Raw genomic sequence first — 26,499 nt, 5'->3', positions numbered from 1 at the left:
CTCCTTTCCCCTCCCCTCGGCCGCCCCCAGCAGCCCCCGCGTTGCCCCGGTCCCGCCGCCTCCCGGTCCGCAGCGCCCGATCCCCGGCGCTCTCCAGCCGCGAACCTGCCGCCCTGCGCGGCCCGCCGGGCTCCGCGGCCTGCGGGCGGCCGCTGGTTGGCGGCGGGGGGACACGTGAGGGAGGAGGGGGCAGCGGCGGCGGCAGGAGTTTCCCCGACAGCTGGAGGTTGCGGCGGTGGCTCCTCCTCCGCGGGTCCCCGTTAGAGGCGAGAGACCCCCGCGCTCCTCCTTATTGACAAATACACAAAGGGCCGCGCCGGGGCCGGGCCGGGGACGCGTGTGGAGGCGGCATGGGAGACAAGAAGAGCCCGACCAGGTAGGGCAGCGCCGCCGCCTTCCCGGGGCCCGCTCGGGTGCGCGGGGCCGGCGGCGATGGCGCCCGGGGGGGGGGGCCGGTGTCGGGCGGCGCGCCCCGACCGTGCCCCGCGTGTGCTGTGTCTCCGCAGGCCGAAGCGGCAGCCGAAACCCTCCTCGGACGAGGGTTACTGGGACTGCAGCGTCTGCACCTTCCGCAACAGCGCCGAGGCCTTCAAGTGCATGATGTGCGACGTGAGAAAGGGCACCTCCACACGGTGAGTCCCCGCCGGCGGCCCCCGGTTCGCGAGGCGGCGGCTCTGACGGTAGCGGGGCCGCGTTCGGCGGGGGGGGAACCGGGCCGGGCCGGGGGGCTCCCTCCCCACAGCGATCCGTGCACCAGCGGCGTCCCACGAGGAGCTGCTCTATGCCAGCCGTCAGAAGGTGCACGGTGACCTACCTGCTCCCTGCCCCTCCTGACACCGGGCCAGCGGGGGCTTCACACGGCCAGCGGGAGTGCTGGCCGGGGAGAGCATTATTAAAGGATCCTTTGTTAGCGTATGGAGCTTATGGCTTAATGCTGTCAGCCGGAGAAGTTTGAGTGGCAATAAAAGTTGCGATCCTATGATGAGCAGCAATTGCGTTTTAGATAGCATTCATAACAGCGCTGAATGTGACTCGCAGCAAACGTTACACATTTGTAAGTGCAGATGCGTGGTGAGAATGATGCGTCTCTATTTCTGAAGTTGATTTCCTGGAGTTCTGTGAACTGGAGCGCATGTCGGAAGTGCTCATAACTTCAGCTTCGAATATGTATATGTGTATATCATAAATAAGGCAATCAGTGAGGTAAATGTGCCGAGAGGAATTGCATCTGTCACATACAGCGTGCTTTCCAGCGATAAGTGTGGCGTTCTGTTGTATCGCAGGTAGATGTGCTCCAGCTGGTCACGTTCAGCAAAATAAGGGGATGATTGTAAGTTTGGGAAGGCAGCACGGCTGGAGGCTGCAGCCATCCTCAGCCTCCGGCCAGTCTGATAGACAAAGTGACTTCAGATTCCACTGATCCTGAAACTCAGTTGGATGAAAGCACTAAGACGAAACAATTAAGCAGGTCCTGAGATACCTGTGTCACCATTGCTTTTTTCCCCCTCCTTCTTGAATACTTTATAGGTTTTGGACTGTGACATATATTGAACGTATTTTAGGAACGATTATATTTTCTTTCCTCTTTCTCCATCACAGCATTGTGATATGCAGAGTTTTAGCTGATACCGTCATTTTTATTTCTCTGCTTAAACTCTGAAGTGATGGGGTTTGTGGATGTCATTTTCCCATTCGGTTTAAATGGGTCATGTTTTCATGTAGGTGCAAAGTCTGGGGTTATCAGATAGATGTTGGGGGGCTGGGTGGGCTCAAATGGGCAGTTTTAGGTCCAGCTCTGAGCTGAGATGTGAGCTGGTGAGTAGACCTTTGTATCTATGGAGAGAAGAATCCTTAGGGTGCCAAGGAGACACAAAAGGCTGTTTGGGTGGATTGATTGATTGATTGATTTAAAGGAAGTGAAGTCCAAGGCACCAAATTGGGGCCCTATTAAATCATTTAGTCGTACCACCCTTAGAATTAGACATTTTTGTCGGCGTTGTTCACAGTCACAATACCGTGCAGTTCTGATGGCACTGGGAATGTTGGGGGATTTTTTTGTCTTCCATTTTGAATCTTAATGTTTGTATGGATGAAGCCGATGCCTCAGCACAGTTCTTTAGTGTGCATTGGTTCTTGCTTCCAAATTCCTGCTTTTTTTCTTCTTTAAATCAATGAAATCTATGTCTACTAGACATAGTAGCCCCTATGTGATGTAAGCAGTGATGTAAAGCACCTTTTTTTAGTTCAGAGAAATCTGTTTCTTTGTGATGAACTGTTTGATGTCTGCTTCTGAGTGTTAAAATTCTCTAAATGTGAACAGATTTGCAGATGGAGAACCAGGCAATCACAGTCAAGTGAAATGCTTTTGAAGGCCACTGCAAATTAGGTTAAGTTGATTGTAACTCGCGTGTTTTTATGCTAATTGTGTACAATTAATTTCACAGAATCTTACTCAGGTGCAAATTTAGAGTCAGATTTATGTGTGTTTTCACTGTTGAATCGTTTTCCTTTCTCCAGAAGAATAACCTTTGATGCTAAGGGCAACATATGGATTATGATCTTTAAAACTGGTGGCGTTGTTAAGGGTAGTGGGAATAATTCTTACGACTCCTCAGTCATATTTTATTATACTTCTGGAGGGAGCTCTCAGTCATGGACTTGAATTAACTTGTTCCATGGTAGTGTCACCGTGGATGATTAAACCAGGTTGTTCTTGGACAGGAGACATCCAAGAGAAATCCTGGATGCAGCAAGAAGGGACATAACAGACTCCCAAGGTGGCACTGTTTTCTTTGGGTTTATAATGAACCAGTGCCCAGCATGGAGCCAGTTAGATGTGCTGTGAGTCAGGTGGGAAGCTGACATCCCATCTGCTGGTTGGAAATCCCTGTATGTTTTGCTGTTTGCTCGACTGAAGACCTAAATTTTCCTGTAGACATGGCTTTCTTATTTACTTTCTAGACTAAATTGTTCTGTATCGTTGCTTGGGTACTGATAAATTACTGTGTTCCTCTTGATAGGAGGCTGTGCTGAGTATAGTAATTTTCTATATATGACCTTTAAAACATTTTGAAGTCTTTCTAGGTGAAAGATGTTGTACAAATGTAAGGAACCTGGAGATGTAATAATCCTTCATTTCTTGGACAAATCTCCTGCTGAAGTTCATTAGAGGTATGAGTAAGGAGAGCTGAATAGAACCCGAACACGCTGTGTTGCAGAGGGAACTGGTAACCGTCTCTATATTTAGGTTGCTTAATAGTTTCCATGAAAAAGAATTTGTATGATCTCTTTGTGAAGCCCTATTGTTTGCAGAAGCCATTGAAGTTTGGCAGGAGGAAGAGTCCTCAGGCTAAATAAGTGGTTTGATTTCTCTGCCCCATGAAATTAAGTTTTCCTGAGACATAAACACTTGAAAATCATCATTTCCCTTCTGTCACTTGTGTTGTACAGAAAAGTAAAGTAATTGCTGGAGCACTGAGAAAGCCCAGACCCTCTGCAAAAGCACCAGCAGCGATGATAGTGTGCTGAAAAGCCAGAAATGAATTATTTGGCTCCCAAGGAGGAGGTTGGGGTTGCTGAGTTTGGTCCAGCCCTTAAAACTGCTGCTTTCTCAAAAGAAAGCTGCTTTAGTGGGCATGCTACCATCCCGTTTTCTTCTGTGCTTGATGGCACCATCTGAAACAGGTGCACTCCAGTACTGGTTAAGCTTCAAGAACTGGGCCGGGTCCTCGTACAAACCTTATTGCAGCAAGTGTTAGCTCCCGGTTTGTCTGTTCTCTGGTGAGGTGGTCTTTGTGTTTGTTTTTCTTGCCAGTTACATGGTTAGTCCTTGTTATTTAGGCATGTTGCAAGCAACCAATGGTACAGAATTCCCAGTCTTGCTGTGATGGAGCACTTGAGAGGATTGGCATTCTCTGTAAGGGGATGTACATCTCGTGCCTTCTAGGAGGCTGAAATACCTCTCCGTCACATCTCTGCTCCTTCTTTCTCGTATCCTCTTAATGCATTTGTTACTCAGTGGCAGCACGCAGATCTAAAATTACCTGTCATACTGCTTTCCTTAGTTTGATTCCTATGCATGTGTACTGTGGTCTGGTCTCTACTTACATGATCCCATTCTTCTGTGCCGTGACAAACTGCTTGTCCAGTGTAAAGGACAAACATCCAGGGGAATGTGAGGAGAGCCACGGGAGGAACTGCAAATCTGCCTTTTTAACCTTTGAAATGCTCAATGTGATACTTTGCTGCGTACATGAAGGAAAACAAGAGGAGTAGGGAACACGATCAGTTTTCCCTTTCTGAACTAGATAGAATTGTGTGATTTTTTTTCTTTTTAATTAGGAAAAAGAGCAGACTACCAGGGGATATTTTTACTAATTGCATTCCCCATGCTACTAAAAGGAGAAGGATCGCTGTACAAAGATGTAGCTACTTATTGCTTGTTATACTTTTATTCCGTTTTGTTTTTAAAGCTTTGGGTTCAGTAAAACTTCACAGCCTTAGCTATGAATCGGTGAGTCTAGCACACCATTCTGAAGTATTCTTCTTTTGATGAGGAGAAGGAGAGAGAATAAGGAGATAAAAGAGGCACAAGTGACTTCTGTGGAGTGAATTTTTTTCCTAGATATTCTCCTGTGATACACACGTTGGTCCAGCCGCTATATACATCATGTACGTAAAATAACCTCTGAAATTTGCAGCCAGAATGAAGTCATCTCAGGTCAAGGTGAATTTCTGTGGAATCAGGATGCCTGCATTTAACGCCTTGTGCTACTGAAGCGGGGACATATATAACAGCTGAACAGGGCATGGCTTCCATGTCCTGAGCTCTATTGATCTCCCTTACTGAATCGTTTTCTCAGCCTAACGTACAAAAAGCCAGCTTTAAATCACGGCAGACAAAAGAGTTAATCTGAGATAGAAGGAACTCGAATGCCATCTTTGTATGCTTTCTTGATATTTGTTCGTGCTCCTTCATTGTGCCTTAGAGTGTGACCATTCAGTACGTGCATTTTCCGTGTCTGACAGCCTCCTAACTATGAGATACAGGTCTTTACTTGAAGCTGTCACGAGTTTGTTTTACGCCTTGAGAAGCATAAATAAAGTGCTTAATTTTTCAACTTGGATATCAAGGTCGTTTTTCTTCGGAAAATATGTGCAATTTGTTTAGTCATGTACCATCTGGATGTTTATAAGCACAAATCAGTTACATTTAACCAAATCTGCTATTTGTATTTCTGTTGAAATGCCGTGCTGCTGAGGACAGGGAATTGGTACTTATCTGGTGGATCTGGTTTAACATGTCTGTTTTACAACAGCTTGTTAAGGACTCTCTCCTCTGCCTTCCAGCATGCAGCCTCTGTGTGTACGCGCATGCGCGTGTCAGGGGAAGGTTGTGAAGGAGAAAAAGAGGAAGAACTGCCTGTCGTGCTGATTTTACAGATACACAACTGAATCGGGCTTAAACTGGAGAGCATTTCGTTACTGGTGGTGTGGTGTGAGAAGAATAGTTGCAGGAGTAAAGCAAGTGGTCCTGTATAATCCATGCTTTACTGAGCTCTGTATTACAAGTCCTGTATTTTAGCTTGAATACAAGGACAAGCATGAGTAAATATTTCTCTTTTATTTTGTAGATAGCAATGAAATTATCTGGTCGTTCTGGGTTTCAGTTCTTATTTTTAAGAAGAGTCTTTGAAAGGAACCTTTGGAATTCTTTAGGAATTTATTTAGAAATGATTTTCCTTGAAAAATATGTTTTGTTTCTTCATATAAAGCAATGAAGTAATTTTTATTGATTGGAGTGGCTCTTTTAAATGCACTTCATGGGCATCGCTTGCATGAGGAATAGACAGTGTAATGGACAGCTGAAAAAATAATATGTTTTTGACAGAGTACATGAGCTGTCACTTCTGTTATACTTAGGGCTTTTTTATTTCTTCCTTCCCATTTCTAAAGGAGTCTTCTCAGAACGAAACAAACAGTGTTTCATGTGGTGTGTAATCATGATGATCAGAGGGCCGGAGCCCCTCTCCTATGAAAACAAGCTGAGGGGGCTGGGCTTGTTCTAACTGGAGAAGGCTCCGGGGAGACCTGATAGTTGCCTTCCAGTACTTGAAAGGAGCTTATAAGCAGGAGGGAAGTGAGCTTTTTACATGGGTAGATGGTGACAGGACGCGGGTAAACAATTTCAAACTAAAAGAAGGGAGAGTTAGATTAGATGTCAGGGGAAATTTTTTCACAGAGAGGTGGTGAGGCACTGTCATAGTCTGCCCCTGAGAGGCTGTGGGTGCCCCATCCCTGAAGATGTTCAAGGCCAGGTTGGATGGGGCCCTGGACAGCTTGATCTGGTAGGTGGCAACCAGCCCCTGGGAGCTGGGTGATCTTTGAGGTCTCTTCCAACCCAAGCCATTCTGTGATTCTGTATTAGGCTAAGACCGAGTAGAGCCTGTTTCATGTAACTTTGACAGTTAATTTAAACCTAATTTAGTTGTTTTTTTCTTTCATGATACTGAAAATGATAGTTATATGACAGGTCATCTTTGGTCAGAAATGTAGGTTACTATTATTGTGTGTCTTTTATGCTTATATACTTGATATAATTTAATGTTTAACAGAAGAAGATCTATGCCTTTATGTAAACTATCTTTCTCTCCTATGACAGTTAATTTCAGAGCTCTTGGACAGGAGGAAAAACTTACTAAATATTTTCCAGATCTCAGCTCTCAGAATGGAGTTAGCAGACATGAATTCCAGAAGGCCACCTTGGTTCATGGGCTCAGGATCACAATTAAGAATGGTTTGTTCAGCTCAATTGCATGAAAGCCAAGAAGAATAGACTAGTGTTTGTCTTCCACAGTTACTAAAGTAGTAAAAACTCTGGAAAAGTTTAGGTTCATTTTAAGGATAGTTCTAAGAAGGCTAATATGTCTCTTAGTAATCATTTGGCTTATCCATGTTGCTCTCGGAGTACAGGATGGAAATGATCTGTGAGCTAGACCCTTTCACTGAACTGGAAGAGGATCAGTAAACCTGGGCAACCTGTTTTTTGTTATATTTTTGTCCTGATAGGTCTCCAGTAAAGGAGATTAACCCAACAGCTTATTTCTTGTGCTTTTTTACCTCTCATGTTTCTCTGGATTCCTGACCTTTCTGTACAGTAACATAAGTTGATTTGTACTTCTCCTGTTCCCAATGAATTTCCCAATGTATTTCTAGTTCTTTGCTTATTAAGTTATGGTTTCCCTGTTCGCTCATTTGCCCTTGCCAAGTCTTTCTCAGACAAACAAGATTGTGGCAAACCTTTCAGATAAGTAACAGTTTTCTTCTGTTTATATCATGATTGTCTTTCTTCATTCTTCAGTTATGATGCCTGTCTCTTACTGTGGCAGCACAGATCGATGACAGACCTTCTAGTTTAAGGCTTAGTTGGATTATTTCTTTCCAAATATCCACTAAGTTATGAAGCTTGGTATTGGTTCTTCCGTATTTTCTGTTATTCATTATCATGATCTTGGCTTAACTGTGCTTTGTGATGTGTTTGATCTGCTGTTTTCCTGTCCTGTCCTATCGCATTCTTTATAGAGTAGTTTGCTTCATATGCAGTTGTGGGTCTTGTGGTGCTTTATGTGGTCTTGCTTGTGATTTCATCATTTTGATTTTTGATTTGTCTTAACTCAGAATGGGTTTGGCAAATGATTCCCGGCACCTTTCAGTCTGATGCTGTTTGCTTCCTCTGTTCCTTATTCCCTTGCCCAAATCCTGGTTAAGTATATTAAATAGTTTACCTATGGAACCTTAGTACAAATGCTGTCCTATGTCTGCAATTGGTGGTTGAGAACTATTAAAAACAAAACTGATTTTGAAGTTCCTTCTGGACAGTCATAGTCTGGCTGGAGTGACAGAATGTATTTTTGGTGGCACTGCAAATCAAGACTCAAGGTTGTATGGTGCTTCTCTTCTAGTCACACAGACAATTAGTCTGTTAGAGAAACTAGTGTTTCAAGCCATTTGGCTTTATCCTTCCTTTGCTCCTAGCTGTTAAAAATTTTTCTTCTAGTACCGTTTTGAAATTTGAGTTAGGCTGAGTCATTTGTTATTTCCTGCATTTTTATTTACCAGTCTTGTGACTTCTCTTTCCCTTTTTTTGGCTCAATTTGATTTCAAGAGTGCATTTCATTAGATGTTGTTGACTGCCACATATAACGTTTAGTAGCCTGATCTGTTTCTTATTCTAATTTGTACTCCTATCCCCTTATTTAATCTGGTTACGTGAAATTAATCTTCCCTGTGGAGACTGAAGTGAAGAAGCCTTTCAGCTTTCTGCTGTTTTCTTTCTTTCTTTCCATGTTTGATAATGGATATACTATTTCCTTTCCATTTTCATGAGGAAATACTTTCCTTTTGAGTGTGAGGGATGTGTGCTCTGCTATGTTTGGTTGGTTGGTTGTGGGTTGTTTATTTGTTTGTTTTTTAATTACTAGTTGAAATGTCATTTTTGGTTTTAGGGCCATCATTGGTATTCTTGCTTAGTGTGTCTTCTAGTAAAAATGGTCTAGTAAAAAAACTGTCCTGGTCTGAAAGATACTGGCATCTGAATAAATACCTTCAATAAGACCAAGTACATGAAAAAAGAAGTCTTGCTGGTAAAAAGAAAACTCATGAATCACTTGCAAAGTGGTCAGAAGTTGCATTTTCTGACCCATAGCTTCTTGTAACCATTTATCCTTTACTGCTGAGACTGTCTCTGTGCTTATTCCTGTCCAATAAAACTCAATTCACATCCCTGTACCTCTCATCTTGAAAGTCATGTTAGGATAGTATGCTTCACAGAAGAATTTCTTGTAGCATCAAATGTCTTCTCTTCTGGGCTGGTACAGCCAAGCAAAAAAAAAAAAAAAAAAAGAAAATACTTTGAATTTAGGCTAGTGGGATAAAATATTAAGTGTTCATTGTACGTGTTTTCATACAGTAGCTTATAGTGATTTAAGTGGGACAGGGAGATCCTGAAAATGATCTGTTCTCTCTGATGTGCATTCCACTGATACGGGCTGTGTTGATGTAGAGCAGGCTTGAACTCAGAGTTCAGCTGCAGAATGTTGTTGGAAGGCTTTTGTCTGGCAAACCTTCCATCAGAAGTCAGACTGAAGACTACAAGATATAACCTTGAAGCCTGCTACGAGTTTTTTCTTCATTTTTTATTTTTTTTGGAAGTCAGGGAAAAAAATAAAAATGAACAGTGGAAACTTTTCCCATCCTTACGTGCTGAAACTGGATTGGGACTCATCTTTAAGCTTTTCTATAATGCTTGAATACGTGATATCTGAATGGCGTAATTCAAATGATAATGCAGACAATAAGTACAGGAATAGGCTCTCCAGGGAGGTGGTTGAGTTGCCATCCCTGGATGTGTTTAAGAGCCATTTGGATGTGGTGCTCAGGGATATGATGTAGCAGAGGGATGTTAGAGTTTGGGTACTATGGTTAGGCTGCGGTTGGACTTGATCTTCAAGGGCTTTTCCAACCTGGGTAATTCTATGATTCTATGCTCAGTAGAAACAAAGTTTCCACTGAAATGAGTGAATGAGCAAAGGTTTTAAAATTCATTTTATGAATAAAGTTCCCGAGTCCAAAAGCAGGAAACAGTTGGTTTAATGCATACACTGAAAGTTGTTTTGTACAAATGTCATTGAATTCTGTGGTTAGTATCATGAGCTGGAATTTCTGTCATTAGGTAAGAAAGGAAAAAGGCAAGGACTGATGATTATGGCCTTATTTTCTGTTAATATGCATCTTTCTTGAAGAACGTGGCTTGGTTTTAGGGGAAGTGCATAGCATAGTTGCTTCCCCTCCATAAGATGGATATCTCTGTGGGGCTGGCTCTGAGTGGAGGAAGTGCGTAGAATGCTCCAGCCCGCTGAAAAGATCAGACATGCCCATGATGTAGAACAAATAAGATGGATCAGAAATAAGCTCCTTCCTGCTTGGTCACAGAGATCGTTGTGCCAAGTACTGACCCTTGTGCAACATCAGCATGTCCCATGTTTTGAGTGTGGTTTTTTTGCATGAGTACAAGAAGCATCACAGTTTCTACAGAAAGGGAATGGAGGAGCAGCCTGGTGAATCCAGTGCTTTGTGGGGTTGGAAAATGTGAGTGAGAGGTCCGTTCCCTACATGTCCCAAGGATCTAGGGGCCTAAAAGACCTTACCTGCCACTTTCTTTGCAGACTCATAGATACTGCTTCCCCAGGGGATGTTGTTAAGGAAATTGAGCTTCTACATCACACGTTGTCATCTAGGAAACACAAATTGGTTGATACCCATATGTTTCTCAAATGGGATATTTTCAGTGTAGCTATCACTTGTGCCGAACGTCAGTAAACCACGGTTTGTAGCATATGGGGAAGAATTTCTAATGCATGTGAGAGGTTGAAGCCTAAAAACTGCTTTTTGGGAAAAAAAAACCAAAACCACACACATTTGATGGCTGACTTAGAAAGTATCCATGAAGACAAATATGGGCTTTCTAAAGGTCTTGATATGAATATTTCTTCCGAGGGCAGACGGTTGTGCAGTGTACTGGTTGTCTTCAGGAGACTTGCTGGCCTCATCTGTTAAATGTCAGCTGGAAAATAGGGCATTCCCTTTAAGGGAATGATTAAATAGGGACATTGCCTCAAGGGGTAGTTTTCTGCACATTTATACAGTGACTGATAAAACCATATGGGTCTTGTAAGTCTATTCTAATTGAATCAGCTTTTATTGAAAGATAGAATTGCTAGAAATGCACTGAATGGATGAATTCCAAGTAAATGATTCACATGGTAAAACAGCTAGGAATTTGAAAGTGCTGGAAATCTCAGCTGTCTGGAAGTTACAATTCAAATATATATAGTATGTGTAGAAATTACATTGTACTCTGTAATTCGCAGATGGATCTGTATTATGTTTTCCCATGCAGACCACTAGTTCCATTGTTTACACGGTCATAATTATTCATTTGTCTTATTTGCAGAGGCAGTGTTCTGTACTGCGAACACTGTAGGACATGTCAGAAGCCATGGTAATGAGAAAAAATAATTTTGGGTGACAAAGTGAGTTATCGACATTGAAGATGCATTTAATCACGAGCTACTTCAGTGTTGAAATAAACACCAGCTTCTCACAAGATGACTTGGTGTGGTGATTAGCATGAGCATATTCCTGTGGCACAGCGAGCTAAACATCTTTTAATCTCATGCTTTTTATTCTGCAAATAGCTTCATAGAGTGCTGATGACTGGAGGGTGAGCTGATCTGTATCAATCCAAGGGCTGCTTCTCCTGCTAGTAATGTAGTTTAATTGCTAGCGACTATTGTATCTGCAGTACAGGATACAGTTATAGGAAATACTTTTTGCTTTTCGTAATGCGATTTTAACTGCTGAAAATGTAAAGTGGCATCATTACATGCACTGCTAGCTTCTGCATAGACCACAGGTAGCGTTATCTAATTGGCTGTAGTGTTTGCAGTGCTGCTCAGCATACACAGCATTTCTGAATCTTTGCCTTTTGTTTTGAGTAATACCACCAATTCATTTATGCAGCAATGAACCCTCTCCTATCCCCTTCTTGGTAGTAGGTGGTAAGTTGTCATCTGCACATGATTGACTATGCCAAAAAAAACTGCCATGGCAGCGGGACACAAATTTGTTCTGGGTATTTAGTGAAGTAGAAAAAGTAGTTTCCTTACTTCTGGAATATTGTGTAGTCAGTATTTTGGGGGGACTTGGAAGCCCTTGTGGCCCAAGGTTCTACTCAGAGAGCTTGCAGAGTAGACATGGCGGTCAGTTAAAAGATAAATGTGATGTATAAAGTAATTTATTTATTTATTTTAATTTTTTTTTTTGTGTATTCAACCTAGAAAAAATAAAATATTACTTAGAAAATTGCCTTGTGGAAGAAAATAAAGTCTCAGACCTTTGTAGCTACTAATTTGTGAGGATGTGGAAGAATGTATTAAAAGCCGGCCTGTGTTTTGTATATGGAAACCTGCAGCAGTTCTGTTTAGTTGGTTGGGAATGAGTGTTTTGCATTTGACAGAAACAAGTCAGTTCTCCCCTTCTGAAAAACATTTCTGGCTCTGCTGCTTTAAGTGTTTATTGTCAAACTAGTACTTGAAAAATTAATCATCTTATAGAGGCAGGAGAAATCAATAAAGAACATAAAGTTAATGACCTTTATTCATCTCATCTGCACTGCCAGACTGTGTGTCCTTACACCTCACTGATGTGGTTTGTGCATAAGCTGGAGAAAATGGCTTAAAATATAAGGCTGAGAACTTCCACCTTCTCACGTGAAGTTTTTGAAGATTCTACCATTTGGTATGTGTTAAATGCAGTTCAGTTGTTGTTCATTGTCTGCATTATTACGTAAGGACAATTACTGCAATGATGTAATGCATGTTTGTATGTTTTGGTTCGACTGATTCTCTGTATATTACAGGGAACCTAAGTAACAGCAAGTTATGACTAAATTTAATTTAGATCCATTTATTCTGTCAAAGCTGTTGGAAACTCAAGAGGTGTAGATGCAAGAATCTCTGGCCATATTGTAACATGTTTTGCAGAAACTGTTGTGAAGAAGAGTAAAAACATACCTGAGGAAGTGCCAAAGTTCATTGCCTGATATTTGCGGTGTAGCTGATTATCAGTGTACGAGGGTGGATGGAGGAGTGTAACTGAATTACGGAGAATTCAGCAGCTGGTGGGAGGAAAGGTAGTTTATTTCTTAGTACCTTCTGCTTCAGAAAGGTGCTGTATTACTTGCTACAGAAAACCGGATTCTAAAACATGTACATATCTCGTTTTGGAGACATTTAGACTTTCTGGCGCCTGAACCTGCAGTGTTGGTCTGTGGTGGAAAAGTCACGTTCTAAAGCTGCCGGTTGTAACCTGTCCTCTGATCTTCAGAGTTAAGGGAAGCTTTCTGAGCTGTATTACAAAGTTACAGTTAGAATGTTGCATAATTAATGTCATTCACCTCAGCACAGGAAAGACATGGAGGTACTGGAGCAGGTCCAGAGAAGGGCAACAAGGATCGTGAAGGGCTTGGAGAATCAACCCTACGAGGAGAGGCTGAGGAAGCTGGGGCTGTTTAGTCTGGGGAAAAGGAGGCTGAGGGGAGACCTTATCGCCCACTTCCAGTACCTGAAAAGTTCTTACAGTGAGAGTAGGGCAGGTCTCTTCTCACTAGTGACAAGTGACAGGATGAGGGGAAATGGCCACAAGTTGCGCCAGGTCAAGTTCAGGTTGGATATTAGGAAGAACTTCTTTACAGAAAGGGTAGTTAGGTACTGGAATAGCTCCCCAGGGAGGTGGTTGAATCGCCATCCCTGGTTGTGTTTAAGAGCCGTTTGGATGTGGTACTCAGGGATATGATTTAGTGGAGGGTTTTTAGAGTTAGGGTACTATGGTTAGGCTGCGGTTGGACTTGATGATCTTCAAGGTCTTTTCCAACCTGGGTAATTCTATGATTCTGTGATTTTGAAAAGGGGAAGTAAGTTTGTCATACTGTAGTACTGCTGCAGTATTTAACTAAGGGTGTGCACTCTAGATGTTGCTTAAACTTTTGCCGTAAGAATTGCTCAAGACATTTATACCTAAGTGAAGGTATTCTCCTAATAATATACATTACGTGAGCACTTTTTCACCTAGGAAATTTACTTGAAACCACTTTCTCATATCCTCACTTTTGTCTGAGTGTTCGAAAAGTTGTTTACTGTAAAATAACTCTTCAGGCATCTTCCAGCTGACACCGGCAGTGCATCTGCTTACCCCAGAGGTTAGGAATAACTTCTAATTTTTAAATTAATTACTCTAATTACTATGTTAAGATATATTTGAGAATTTGGACCTGAGTAGTGAGAGAAATGAGGACATGCAGGGAAGGAGATTTGACTAGGGACTAGCAAGAATATGGTGATTAAGTAGGGAGTATGCAAAGATAAGCTTTTCTTGAGATTTCAGTAATGACTGTGAACTAGAAAAATGGAGATTAGAGTATTACAGTGGATATCAGATTTCTATTAGCTTCTTGAGACATTAATATTCAGGATAGATGTGAGTGGAAAATGATCTTCAAATAAATTATAAGATATTTAAAGCCTGTACGTTTGTATTGAGGAATTATTCATTCTAGTAATGAAAGAATGGGGTAGGATTTGAATTGTTTGACTTAGTTCTCAACAAGATTTTAATACACTTGAATGTATTCTACTTAGACTTTTGAAAGACACGCATGATACAAACATCAGCGGAACAAGATTCTTACTGGGCTCTGGCTAAACACAACCTTGTTGCCAACAGCAGTTTTGTTTAGTTTACAACAGCATCTTATGAACTGAGTTTCTTAAAATTGAATAGACGCCATAATGGTTTTTTTTTCTTGTTCAAGAAGATGAGTTATTTATGAAAAAAAAACCCAACAAACAAGCTGTCTAATATTAGCTCTTCTGGAGCTTGTCTTTTATGTTTGATGACAGTTCTGGGAAGTGCTGAGAGGGCGATCTGAAGCCTTCTGAAGTGCGCGGCTCTGTGGAATGAAATTACGTGCGGTTCTTGGTGAGCTGAGCCAACAGATCTGGTATTGTCTTGCAGATGCAGTCTAGAAACTCTTTTGGAAATGCTCTAAATTATCTGGCCTTTGTTGTTGTTTTTTTTAAGGTATTTTTTGCAGAATCGTAGTTTTGAACTAGCTGGGATGTGAATCTTGCATCATCTTTGTGAAATCATTTGTACAAGTGGCATTTGGGAAGGGATGTTTGTGAAATGTTTGGTTAGGTGTCTTAACAGTAAGATTTGATACCCCAAATTGAAAAGAGACAGAGGAGACTGAAATAATCATCACTTGTCTGGTTTTCTTTGTGTTGCCCAGGGATGAGGAAAATGTAGTACAGGATATAAAACTGAAGATGCTGAGTGATAAAGAATACTGAATACAACAGCTATGTGCAGTTCTCTGTACAAATATGTGAAATGTATTCAGGATGCTGTACCAGAAGCAGTATGTCATGTGCTTTTAGTATATGAAATTGTACCTTTTCCAAGAATGTACTGACTTATGTGATGTAAAATATGTTTGCTGTTAGCAAATGGGTTGCACGCTGAAAAATATGGTTGTTGGAAATGGCCTCACATACCATTTGCACATGCGTGTAAAGCACAGAACCTGGCTATTTCTTTACCCCCTGTCAATGTCTTCATAAAGGCTGAAGCGTTGAGGAAGAAATGGCTGAACTTAGTCTATTCTAAGACCTGTTCTCCTTTAACAGGGATTATTCTGTTTTATTCCAGTGGCAATGTGCTACAAAATGCAGACAAGTAAAGATTTTCAGCCTACATCCTGTCATAAGATTTAAACTCGTTATTAAATTCTAAGAGATTTGAAGACTGGAAAACCCCAGACATGTTAACAAGGCGCTTCTGAAATCCTCACTAGATGAGGGAATAGCAAAGCCTAGTGGAGGAGGAGCACCCATAGAATGATTGAAATTAGAATTCCACTTGGAAAAAAAAAAAAAAGTTGAGTATCTTAACTTAGCTTAGTCAGAATCACACAGAAGTCCCACAGTAGCAGATGGAAAGGAGATTATCAGGTCTGCAGGGCACTAGGGAGAGATGAATGGAGTTGTTTTCATAGTGATGACAATCTAGATTAACTTCTAGGTGAACAAGTACACAGAAGTCCCGTACTTTTGATAGGAAGTGAGGAATTTTTAATTTGGTGCAGAGTGAACCTAGTAGAGTTTGAGAGCAACCTCTAAAAGCTTGTGCTTCAAAAAGGGAGACAGACCCATGGAAGGAGGTAAGTTGTGGAAGGGAGGACAGTGAGATACAATTAAAGTGGGAGTAGTTTCTCTGTGCTTCTGCTAATGAATAGCTGTAGGGCTAGCAATACCACTCTCCCATGATGGAATATTGTGAGGGCTAATATATTAAAGATTGAGACCCTCTGATTGCACAGAATGTCAGCTGAGATGGATGGCTGTGATGGTAGGAAGTTCATGCTCAAGGATGATCCATAGGACACATTTTATATGGAATTCACAGGACAGCAGATCTGTCAAAGGAAGAAACAAGCGGTGTAATTATACACAAATGAAAGACAAGCTTCTGTGACAAAAGCAAAGATGAGTGCTTGAACAAATATTTCTGGCTATCCGTGTCATCTGAATTAAGGTATGACAAAGGAGAATCTGAATAAGCTTCTAAATGCAGCATAAGAAGGAAGGAAAAATAAAAGGATTATTAATCAAATAGAAAGTGGAGGTATTGTCATGATGATGCTGTTATAGCCATATTTCTTTGTAATTGCCAGAAATGTATAGCTGGAGGAAGGCTGTTTTTCAAATGGGCTTCCTTCACAAGTAGTAAGCAAAGAAGAATGTAGGATACAGGAAAACTGGTGCTGATAAGAGGAACTGTTCAACCTCTATTTCTAGCTAGGAATGGGTATTTCTAGGTCAGGTATTTTTTTCCTAGAAGCTGGCAGGGCTTTTTCCATTATGCTCTACCTGAAGATATTTCATTGGGAAATTCTGAATTGACTTCTAGAGTTCCTGCTACCTTTGTCAGACCTATGACAAGCTTTCTGGGCTTAATCCATAGCACATCAACATACATGTGTTTATACTACATCTTTTAGAACAAAACTTTTCCAAGAAGACATCACAAGGAGAATGTGTGTGTAGCGTGTGTAACGGCCAAAGTATTTATTTCCTGTGATGGTCCCATTCTGTTACCAATCAACACTGCAAGAGTTTGACTGAAGATAATTTGTCTAAGTAGATTAGTTACTGCTTGTAAGGCCTTTTGGCAATAATTCATTCTTGAAAAACTCTGGAGAATGAAATTTGGGGCATTAATTGACTAAGGTTACTGGTTTCCAAGCCAGTTCTGCTGTGCCTTACTGGTGAGGCAGAGCAGATTGCAGAACTGTGCGTGAAGCTGATGTCCGGAAACATACTGGATTCGTGGCTTGAGTCTGTGCTAAGAGCCTTCAGGCAGGCTGTGACCAAGAGGCAGATGATTTGGAAATTCTCTTCAACTTGGAAGCCCTTGTCCAGTCCTCCCAAATCACCTGAAAGTGAAGAATACTTTAAGAATAATGTGGATTTTTCTTTTTTTTTTTTTTTTTCTTTTCTTTTTTTTTTTTTTTTTTAGGACAGGATTCTGTAATCAGGGGTTATGCAAAATGAGTGAGGGTTCTTGCTCCAGATATTTCTAAGCTCTCTTTCTTGAGGGATGAATCTGCTGTCTTGAACAAAAGGTCAGAGCCTCCCTGCAGGAAAGAGAAGTTCATATAAATGGTACTGCTTAAGGATTAGAGGTACCTTCAAATACAACCTCTTTAAGTCTCTGAAACGCGTCTTTTTTAAAAACTTGTTTATTTATTTTAAGAAGATCTTTTCTAGTGGAGGAACAAAGAGCGAAAGTTATGGGAAGTGTGGAATGCCATGTAGAGATTCTACATAAGAACAGGTGAGAGCTTTGAAGAAAAACCACAGGCTTTGTTCTGCTCAGGAGTGAAACATATCCTGGGAATAAAAATACGATAGTAGATATTACTGATAAATCTGAACACTCAAAGTCTTCTGTTGAATAAATGATTCTTGGTATGTACCAGTTACCTGCTGTGTGTGGTGGCATGAACATCTCATCTGTCCATGAACCAAATACCAACCACTACTGAACTGGGCAGCTACAACATAACAACATGCTGTAGCAATAGCACTTCACAGGCAGTTCTTTCTTGCTATAGAGGATGGGCTAAGATATGAATAGCTTTATAGGAAAGCAGGGAGTAAGATGAATTTGAAAGCTGAACTGTATTGTCAGGCAAATAAACTGGGCTAGAATATTGCTGTAGTTGTTAGAGGAAAAATGTGGAGAGTAAACTGACCAAAGCTCAACAGCAGACAAATGTCTGGTTTAATGTGTGGTATTATAAAAACCTGTAGGTACATTGTGCACATAGCACTTTTGCTTTACACAATAGATAATTTGCCTCTCGGGACAGAATAAGCTTCCAGCAAGGGCTTTTTGTCTGATTTGGAATCAGGAGATGGATGGATCTGAGAAAAGGAAAGAGAATGAAAGGACCGTATTAGTATGGATCCAGGTCATCTGTTGAAGGCCGTCTTTCAGCTTGATTGAAAGCTGAGGTTGGCAGCATTTCCAAAATTCCATTCTGTTAATGGTGAAAATTAAAACTTCTAATACGTTTGTAGTCGTAAAATATGCAAAGCGTAGGAGATACAGCTTGAAGAAAGAGTGTGTATTTGCATAGGTCCTATATGATATATTCTTTAGAATACCCAAACTCTCTAAAGATTATAGATGTTAGTGCACTTTTTCCACAACAGGGTGGAAAGGTGTATATATATGAGTTCAACAATGAGATATAATTATACCATCTAACTTTCCACATGGAATTTTCTATGTTCTGAGCACTGGGAGAACAGATGTACTAGTTCTGTGTGAACTAGTTCAAGTCCAGCGTGACTCACACTGAATTAAAGCTGCTCTGTAGGACTGTTGATGTCTGTGCTGTTCTGTTTAATTTGATGGGCTCTATTTGTTCAGGTTGTGCAGCACCAAATGGAGCAGTCTTCACCTGGCCCTGTACTCAGGGCTGTGTGGGAACTGCTGGAGATGCAGGTAGATATGGGGTTGGTTCATGGAAAAACAGTCACAGTTTGCCCACTCTAGAGCTACATTGACTGAGAAGTACCTCAGGTCTGTGTATGCCTCTGTTGATGAGTGTTCCACATACAACAGCCAAAGTGAATTATTAGGTAAAAATGCACTGTTTTGAGGGGCTGACCGTATATCTAAACAAACAAGGTGGATTGTAGTTATGAAGGCTTTTGCCTGCGGTTTTGGTTGTTCACTTGCGAAGTTGTTCCCCGTGGGAGAGGCAAAAAACGTGATAATCTTAATACAGAAGTTTATAGAGCTTCTTTATAAAAGCCAGTTTGCTCAGGTGCTCTTGAACATGCTCAAAAAGCAAATTACCATAAATATATTGATAGTTTAAAAGGCAGACTTAGCACTTAGCTGCAGCAGCCTATTACAAGGAGTCTTAACTGTTTTTGAAATCCAGTAATTGAAATAGTTGTATTTTGGCAAATTATCAAAATCAATTTCCTGTTACAGGAATAGATTTTCATATATTTGACTTCTCTGCAAGAAACTCTTTCTCAGTGTAAGTTCTTTCATGTTTGAATGACACGGTTGAGCTACAGCTAAATCACAAACAGTTCTGTTGGTTAGAAATTCCATGAGCGGTGAAGTTACTTTCTGAAGCCTGCGTGCCTTGTGGTGCTCAGCTGCAGTTCAGTGGCCCCTCGTTGAGTACCTAAGTAGGGGGAAGGGAGGGTAGGAACCTTAAAAGACTAAATCACTGCTGGGAGATGTGAATTTCTTCCTTTTCTTAGTCGTTTAATTTTTTTTATTACGGTTTCTTGTCTTAGTTGACTTCTGTTCTTTGTGGCAAAGATCTTCTTTTTATTTTTTTTTTCTCGCTGTGTCATTTTATGGTATTAAGCACCAGATAAATGAATTTCTATACTGAATTTCCCAACTGTACCCTAACAGAAATATTGTATGTAGGTTGCTCTCAAAGTAATGCCTTCTATTTATCTCCATGGAAAGTGCAACAGACGCAAAGTGCACAATAACACTATGTGGTAGAGCAAATTCTCAGCTACTTCTCAGCTAATTCTCAGATTTTGGCCTCAATACAGTGGGCGTTTTTCAAGGTACCCCTTACAGTACTCACCTGTACTCACCTTAAAAGCATACACTCTTATGTTTGCCAGCTGATATAAGCTGGGTTTTTGTTAGTAAGTAATCCATTGCTCATCTTTTTCTTTCTGTGAGTTAGTGTGGACTTAGTTTATGAGTGTGTATTTACTTGAATTCTAAGAACTGGAGTGTTTCTCTTTGGGTTAGAATTTTCATGTTCAAGAAACCAGTGTTGTGTGTCCTGTTGGAATGTGGTCAGATGCTTCTGGTGCCAGCTTTTAGAGTATATGTGTTCTAACAGCTATATTCTGTTAGTACTGCGGTACATTTTTCTTTGATTTCTGTGAAGAACTTGATAAAAAAATACACAGCAAGATTTGTCATTGCCTTCAGGGAGTTTGTTCGAGTTAAAACACCAGAGTTCTACTCTGCAAGGCCAACAGTGAGTTCAGCTGTGATACCTGAAAGGTCATCTTTTTCCTTTTTGAGATATGGATCGTGTGCTTCAGTGCTGCAGTATGCTTAAAATGTACTCTCTCTTTATTTGAGGAGACTGGCAGCAGGTGATGAAGTATTCTTCCAGAAAGCTTTGTGGTTTGGAGCTCATTCCATGCAAATCTGTATATAGCACTTAGGAGAAAAGAACACATTGTAAATTCTGGTCTCCAAAACCTTAAGAAACAAAACCAAAACAAAGCAAACCTCAACTGCCGTATTCACAGAATCACAGAATTGTAGGGGTTAGAAGGGACCTCTAGAGATCATCGAGTCCAACCCCCCTGCCAAAGCAGGCTCCCTACACCACGTCGCACAGGTCGGCGTCCAGGTGGGTCTTGAATATCTCCAGAGTAGGAGACTCCACCACCTGTTTTCATTGGTAATGATAACAAATCAAAAGGTCACAATGGGTTTAATTTTGATACGCTATTTTAATGAAGTACTCCCAGCTATATATGTATTATTTTTTTGTTGGTGGTGTTTTGTTTTTTAATTGAGTGTTAATGTTACTGTCATATAGAAAGCTGTAGACTACTGTTGTAAAGCTTAAGCTTAATGTTTATGTACATACATTGTATATATGTGTGCACACAGGAAACCTCGACCCGTCTCTCAGCTGGTTGCACAGCAGGTTCCTCAGCAATTTGTGCCCCCTACACAGTCAAAGAAAGAGAAAAAAGACAAAGTAGAAAAGGAAAAAAGTGAAAAGGAAACAACGAGCAAAAAGAACAGTCATAAGAAAACCAGGTAAAAACTTTTTAAATACAACTTTTGCTGTATTGGGAAAACGTAATTGGGAAAGAAAATAAGAATAAAATAATGTAGTGTGGTTTTACTGCTTTGTGAGTCCTGTGGCATAGTCTTCCAACAATAATGCTAAATATTTGAAGTTCCGTTGTTGTAGGATGCCTATTCTGCACACGGAAAAGTTGCAGTTTGTTTTTTTAACCAGGAGATGGAGACTGGCTTAATAATTTAGGAAGAGTTGGATATCTTCATTAAGGGATTCAACTGTGTTTGTCACACCACATAAAATTGTGGATACACAAAACATGATTGCTAGGCTCAGGAAAAGAGAGGGATCTGGAGGGACTAATTATCATGCAGAATATTGCTGGGAGAGGCAGAAAGAGCAGAGAAGAATTGGGGGTAAAAGCAGATGGGGAAGAGAAATGGAGGGACCACATTGCAAGAGAATGGGAAGCAGACATAGTTTCAAAGAGATTTTGAACGTCTGAACTCTGAACTGGGGTAGAAATTAATGTGGCAGTGTAAAATGGGTGTATTACCTAGTGATAAAAATCCCACTGCTACATTTGGGGTGCTGAATGAAAGTCTTGGACTTTTGGAATAGAAATTATTACACATTACAGTACAAGGAAGCCACTGTAAAAGCCTTGTTCTTGACCAGAAGAAAGCTCCAAACAGGGAAACAAAGGCAGCAAATCCAGCCCCTAAACCATCACAGCCTAAGCATTACATTATCACAGCAGAAATGTGGTGCCAGAAAGCTCAGCAGTATACAAGACGTGTAGTCTAATCAAAAGTAGGAGGAACTATTGATTGCTTTTGGAAGCATTCCAGAATAGTCCAGCCAAGGAAGATCCTTCGGGATTAGTTATGCAGAGAAGTAGCAGATGCTTCTCTTGTGCCTGAAATAGGATCATCGGGATCAGAAGCAGGGAGAGATTTTGAGTCAGTCTTTAAAATAGTTACTGTTAGGATTAAGGAGGCTGAGATTTTCCAGCAGGAAGAATGCATTTACATTTTTCTCTAATACTCAGATGTATTGTCTGTCTTACCACATGCAATTGAAGCACTTCAGTTAAGAAATACCTAACGTTAAAATAGTATTTATTAAGCTAATTAAATATTATAAATGGAAATAATCATTATTGGATTGCAGTAGTACATTAAAAATGCAAAAGGGAGGCAGGGAAAAAGAGAAAACACTTAAATAAGTAAAAAATCTTGGATGAAATACTGGTATTGAGAATTGCATTAAGAATGGCTATTGGAAAAAATACTTAAGCACTTCAAACAATTTTTCACAGATTTGATTCACTGGATACAAATGCTTAGTTAGTTTAAATAGATTCCTTCAATATCCTTTTGGGAAGAAAATATCCTTTTCTCATTGCCTGAAAACTTGTATATTGTTGCTGGAAACAATCATAAAATCTGAATGCACACTGAATATGATTAATAAGCTTCAGGCATAGCACTTACGCAGGTTGATAATGCTGAACTTTTCTCTCTGTTCCCATGCTACAGAGCAGCAGCTTTTCAGTTCTTTTAGATTCTTCAGGCACACTACTTTGGCCCCAGGGGAACAAGATGTCAAATCCTTGCTCTATTCTAGCGGAGGAAAAGCAGGAGGTGTTTCATCTGAAGTTGCTGGGAACCAATTCTACTTCAAACAGAATCATGTGATAGGGTAAAGGTTAGGACTTTGCTGTTAGCACACCTGCTAACGTATGATGTCATATGAATTTATTTTATTGCAGCTTGAGCTGGTGAAAGCTGTGGAGTCAGTTAAGTGCATAAAGCCGTGCTATTCAAAATTGCTTGTATAAATTCACCTGTCTCACGACAGTTTGCCATAGTAGTCAAAGGAATATTGTGAATTTAAAGTCCTTTATGCTCACTGCTAGCAAAAATGTGATGGCAGAATATCAGTCAGAGTTCTTTTATGATTCTTCATGTTGTGAAAATCAAACAAATGAAAGAATAGATGAAGAGACTTAATTTATCTGTGCTATATGATTACTGAGCTCTTTGCATATCTTAAATCACAGCATGTGTTAGGGATGTCAGAATTACTCTGTGAAGGGCAGCATAAATACTGCACTAGCAATCTTAGTGAGATTTTTAAATGAAATACAGCTGCTTCCGTTTTGGAACATGGAACTTGTAGCTAGAACTGCATTGTTGAATTCAGGAGGCACAGGTGAGCTTTTTGGACACCAACATCCTCATTATTGAACACCGTTTCCTACCTAGAATTGTTGCTTAAGGCTGCTGCAGGGACACATCCTTCCCTGGGTCAGATTTTTAACAACTTCTAGCCACAGTAAGGAAAACCATAATTAAATAATAGTTTAAATAAAAATAAATGAATTGCATATGTGAAGGTTTGTATTGTAACACAGTTAAAATATTCACATGTTAAATTTTCATATGATCTTAATTGAAGGTGGAAAAGTTGCTATTGTCACCTATTTTAAACTTATGGGAAATACTCCACCGCAATCACTTGTGCTACATTGTATTACACGTTCCACAAAGCAGCATTACGCAGATGTTACTTTTATGTTCTCCAGAGCTCCTAGTAAGAGGGAGAAAGACAAGATAATGAGATGGTGTGTGTGTTTGTAATATGATTCATTATGCTTTATTTAGGCCACGATTGAAAAATGTGGATCGAAGTAGTGCTCAGCACTTGGAAGTTACCGTTGGAGATCTGACAGTCATAATTACAGACTTTAAGGAGAAAACTAAGTCACCACCTGCTTCCAGTGCTGCTTCTGCAGATCAACACAGTCAGAGCGGCTCTAGCTCTGATAACACAGAGAGGGGAATGTCCAGGTCATCTTCACCCAGAGGAGAAGCGTCGTCACTGAATGGGGAATCTCATTAAAGTTTATTTCCTCCAGTTTCTTTAGTCTCTTCTCTTTAAAACATGCAAATACATAACTTCTGCCACCCATTACCACATTTTCATGACAGATTATCCATGCACAATTGGTATGTTTACTGAAACATAATTTATGCAGTTTAGAAAGAAGAAAAAAAAAAAGTGCAGTGGTAGAAATAATTTAAATGCAATCTAAAAATGCTTACGAAGCATTTTCAGACCAACTGTTTAATCTTTGTGTGTAAAGGTGCCATGAAAATGTGGTTTGAATGTTCATACACAGTGTTACTGGTAAGTCCATTTTCACTTTTAGTTTAGTGAATTCTAACAACTCTTGGAGTCTCTACTATTGGCATGTACTGAATTTAAATTTTTATAACATAGTTCAAGCTGCCTAAATATGTATTATCTGAGAATTGTGAAACATAGTTATATGTATGCAAGTCAAAGATCAACTTAATCAACTATTGCTGCAACAGAATTTTCATAATAATTATCTTAAAAACACCTGCTGGTACTTGGTGTGGTTAAATAGGAAAATGTTATTAAATAAAACATTTGTATGAATTTTTGCCAATGTTTGACACATTTTACTAGATTACTGTTAATGAATTATGTTAATGGTTTTACCAATATTTTTTCACACTTAAAACACTTATTGAAATGTTTACAAGCAAATACAAATACAAAAAAAAAAAACATAGTAAATACATTCTGAACATCGATTGGTTGACGCTACAATTCAGGAGAAGTCACTGTCATTATACACTGGTATTCTACGTTGAACCTCAGATGACAGCATTTGGCAAAACTAACATTTGGAAATACAAAAGTTTGGTAAAGCTTTAAAAGTAACTGAAGTACAGGTTTTGTTTCTGCTTAGTGCTCTTCCCTTACCCCAGACTGACCTAACGTTATATAATCAGGTACCATCTCATTACAGAAATACCAGATGTTGCACAAGAATAAAGAAATAACAATACTATTACTATTTTTTTTTTCTTTTAATTTTGGATCAACTTCTTTTTATTTTGATTTGGCCTACTAGAAAATACTATGTCATAAATGATGTATAAAAACCCCACAGTATCCTACTTTATGGCATAAACTGTCAATATTTTATGCACTTAGCAATAGACTGATACAGAGCAGAACTATTTACAGTCCCATCTGGTATTATGTAAAATTACCAATAAAATATTTTTGTGAATACAGATTTTTGCATTTTTGTTTACAGCCAATAAGTGTTTTGATATACACACATCCAATCCATGTATAGATTTAAATTATAGATTCAGGTTGAGTACAAAAGTCCATTTAGCTCCTTTCAGTGAGACAGTCCACTTACACTCCTGTGATTTTTCTTCTTTTTTAACATTCAAAATACATAAGTTTAAGCCCATGTAAAAGTTGAATGGACCTTCTTGGTAGTGAATCCTAAATTATTCCCAACATGTCTTACATCTTCATAACAGCTAAAAGAATGGATTTTTGTAGCCCCTGACAGTTGTGATGTTTGGTGGTTTCTTGTAGTAATGTATTTTTCTGTTTTTAATGCAGTACTTCTACAGGCACAATAGTACTGTTCTATTTTGTAAGATGCTAGTTGTGAAATACAGTTAGTTGCATAAAATGAAAGTCTGATGTGATATCTGAGAACATACATACCTCATTCCTTGGTGTTGCTGTTTAAACTTTTTAGACATCAAATGTTAATTATAGGCTATTTCAGGTAGATAACTACTGAACTGTTTATTATGTATTCTGCTTTATCTTACTAAATAGGATGTCTGTTCATTGCAATTACTTGGCCAAATCTTAGTATCTGTTTAAAAAAAAAAAAAGAAAAAAGAAAAAAAGGAAAAAAAAAAAAGAAAAAAAAAACATTTCAAGGTTCTTAAATGTTTTTGGGGCTGGGCTGTTGTTCTGAATAACATATACTAGTTTTTAGAAAAAAAAATACATGCTTCTCAAATTTATTTTTTTATGTTTTATTTTTAGGTGGGACTATTTGCAGAATATACTGGTGTAATGGATTACAAGAGAGCAGAAACTGTTTAAAGTAAGCAGTTTAATGGCAGAATCGCATAGCAGGATGTCTCGTGAAATGTGTTTCTAGTTTAAGGTGTAATGAATGCTAACACATTTCAGTATTCCTTGCAAACAAATAATAATCTATCACCAGGAGTTCACTAAATGGGATATTTATTTTCTTTTAACATTATGTGAATAAACCACCCAGCACTACCAACAAGAGGTCTCTTTGTATCTTCAGAAATAAGTAGCCGTTTGGTTTGGAAGGAAGGGAGGATGAAGGGGATTTCACTACGTTTCAACTGTCTCTGGAGAATAACCTCATGAATATGGTGCAAGTGTAGGTATAGTCAAAAAGAATGCAGAAAAGTCTTATGGAAATCACTGTTCCTTATGGAATAAGAGGTAGAAATACAATTTCTGACTACAGGTATAACAGATGAAAGGCAGGACAGCTAGGATCAAAAAGTTGAGCTGTGGTGGTTCTAACTGAAATACTGCATAGCCAGTGTTTACGTTGCAATGATGCCTGTTTTGGCATTAAACAA

The 26,499-nt window shown here is 39.8% G+C and overlaps 1 protein-coding gene across 3 annotated transcripts; it reads left to right on the top strand.

Moving 5' to 3' along the window:
* Positions 1-194: 194 nt before the first annotated feature.
* Positions 195-25,550, top strand: YAF2 (YY1 associated factor 2). 3 transcript variants are annotated; one of them, XM_015854612.2, is made up of 4 exons: positions 195-376; positions 507-632; positions 20,875-21,027; positions 23,683-25,550. In XM_015854612.2, the coding sequence occupies exons 1-4, from the start codon at positions 351-353 to the stop codon at positions 23,918-23,920; spliced, it is 543 nt and encodes a 180-aa protein (XP_015710098.1). In that variant the 5' UTR covers positions 195-350; the 3' UTR covers positions 23,921-25,550. The 3 variants fall into 3 exon arrangements, with proteins under 3 accessions (XP_015710098.1, XP_085392445.1, XP_085392450.1); XM_085536319.1 differs by lacking the exons at positions 195-376; positions 507-632 and adding an exon at positions 6,062-6,347; XM_085536324.1 differs by lacking the exons at positions 195-376; positions 507-632 and adding an exon at positions 17,442-17,514.
* Positions 25,551-26,499: the final 949 nt, after the last annotated feature.

Source organism: Coturnix japonica, chromosome 1, assembly GCF_054131305.1.
Source record: "Coturnix japonica strain WE chromosome 1, WE-NBRP24, whole genome shotgun sequence".
NCBI lineage: Eukaryota > Metazoa > Chordata > Aves > Galliformes > Phasianidae > Coturnix > Coturnix japonica.
This window is presented reverse-complemented; position numbering and strand designations above follow the sequence as displayed.

Bases quoted from the DNA above. Each gene is read 5' to 3' on its own strand.
- YAF2 (XM_015854612.2), top strand. From the start codon at position 351: ATGGGAGACAAGAAGAGCCCGACCAG. The intron at 377-506 runs GTAGGGCAGCGC...GTGTCTCCGCAG, and splicing joins GACAAGAAGAGCCCGACCAG to GCCGAAGCGGCAGCCGAAAC. The intron at 633-20,874 runs GTGAGTCCCCGC...GTGTGCACACAG, and splicing joins AGAAAGGGCACCTCCACACG to GAAACCTCGACCCGTCTCTC.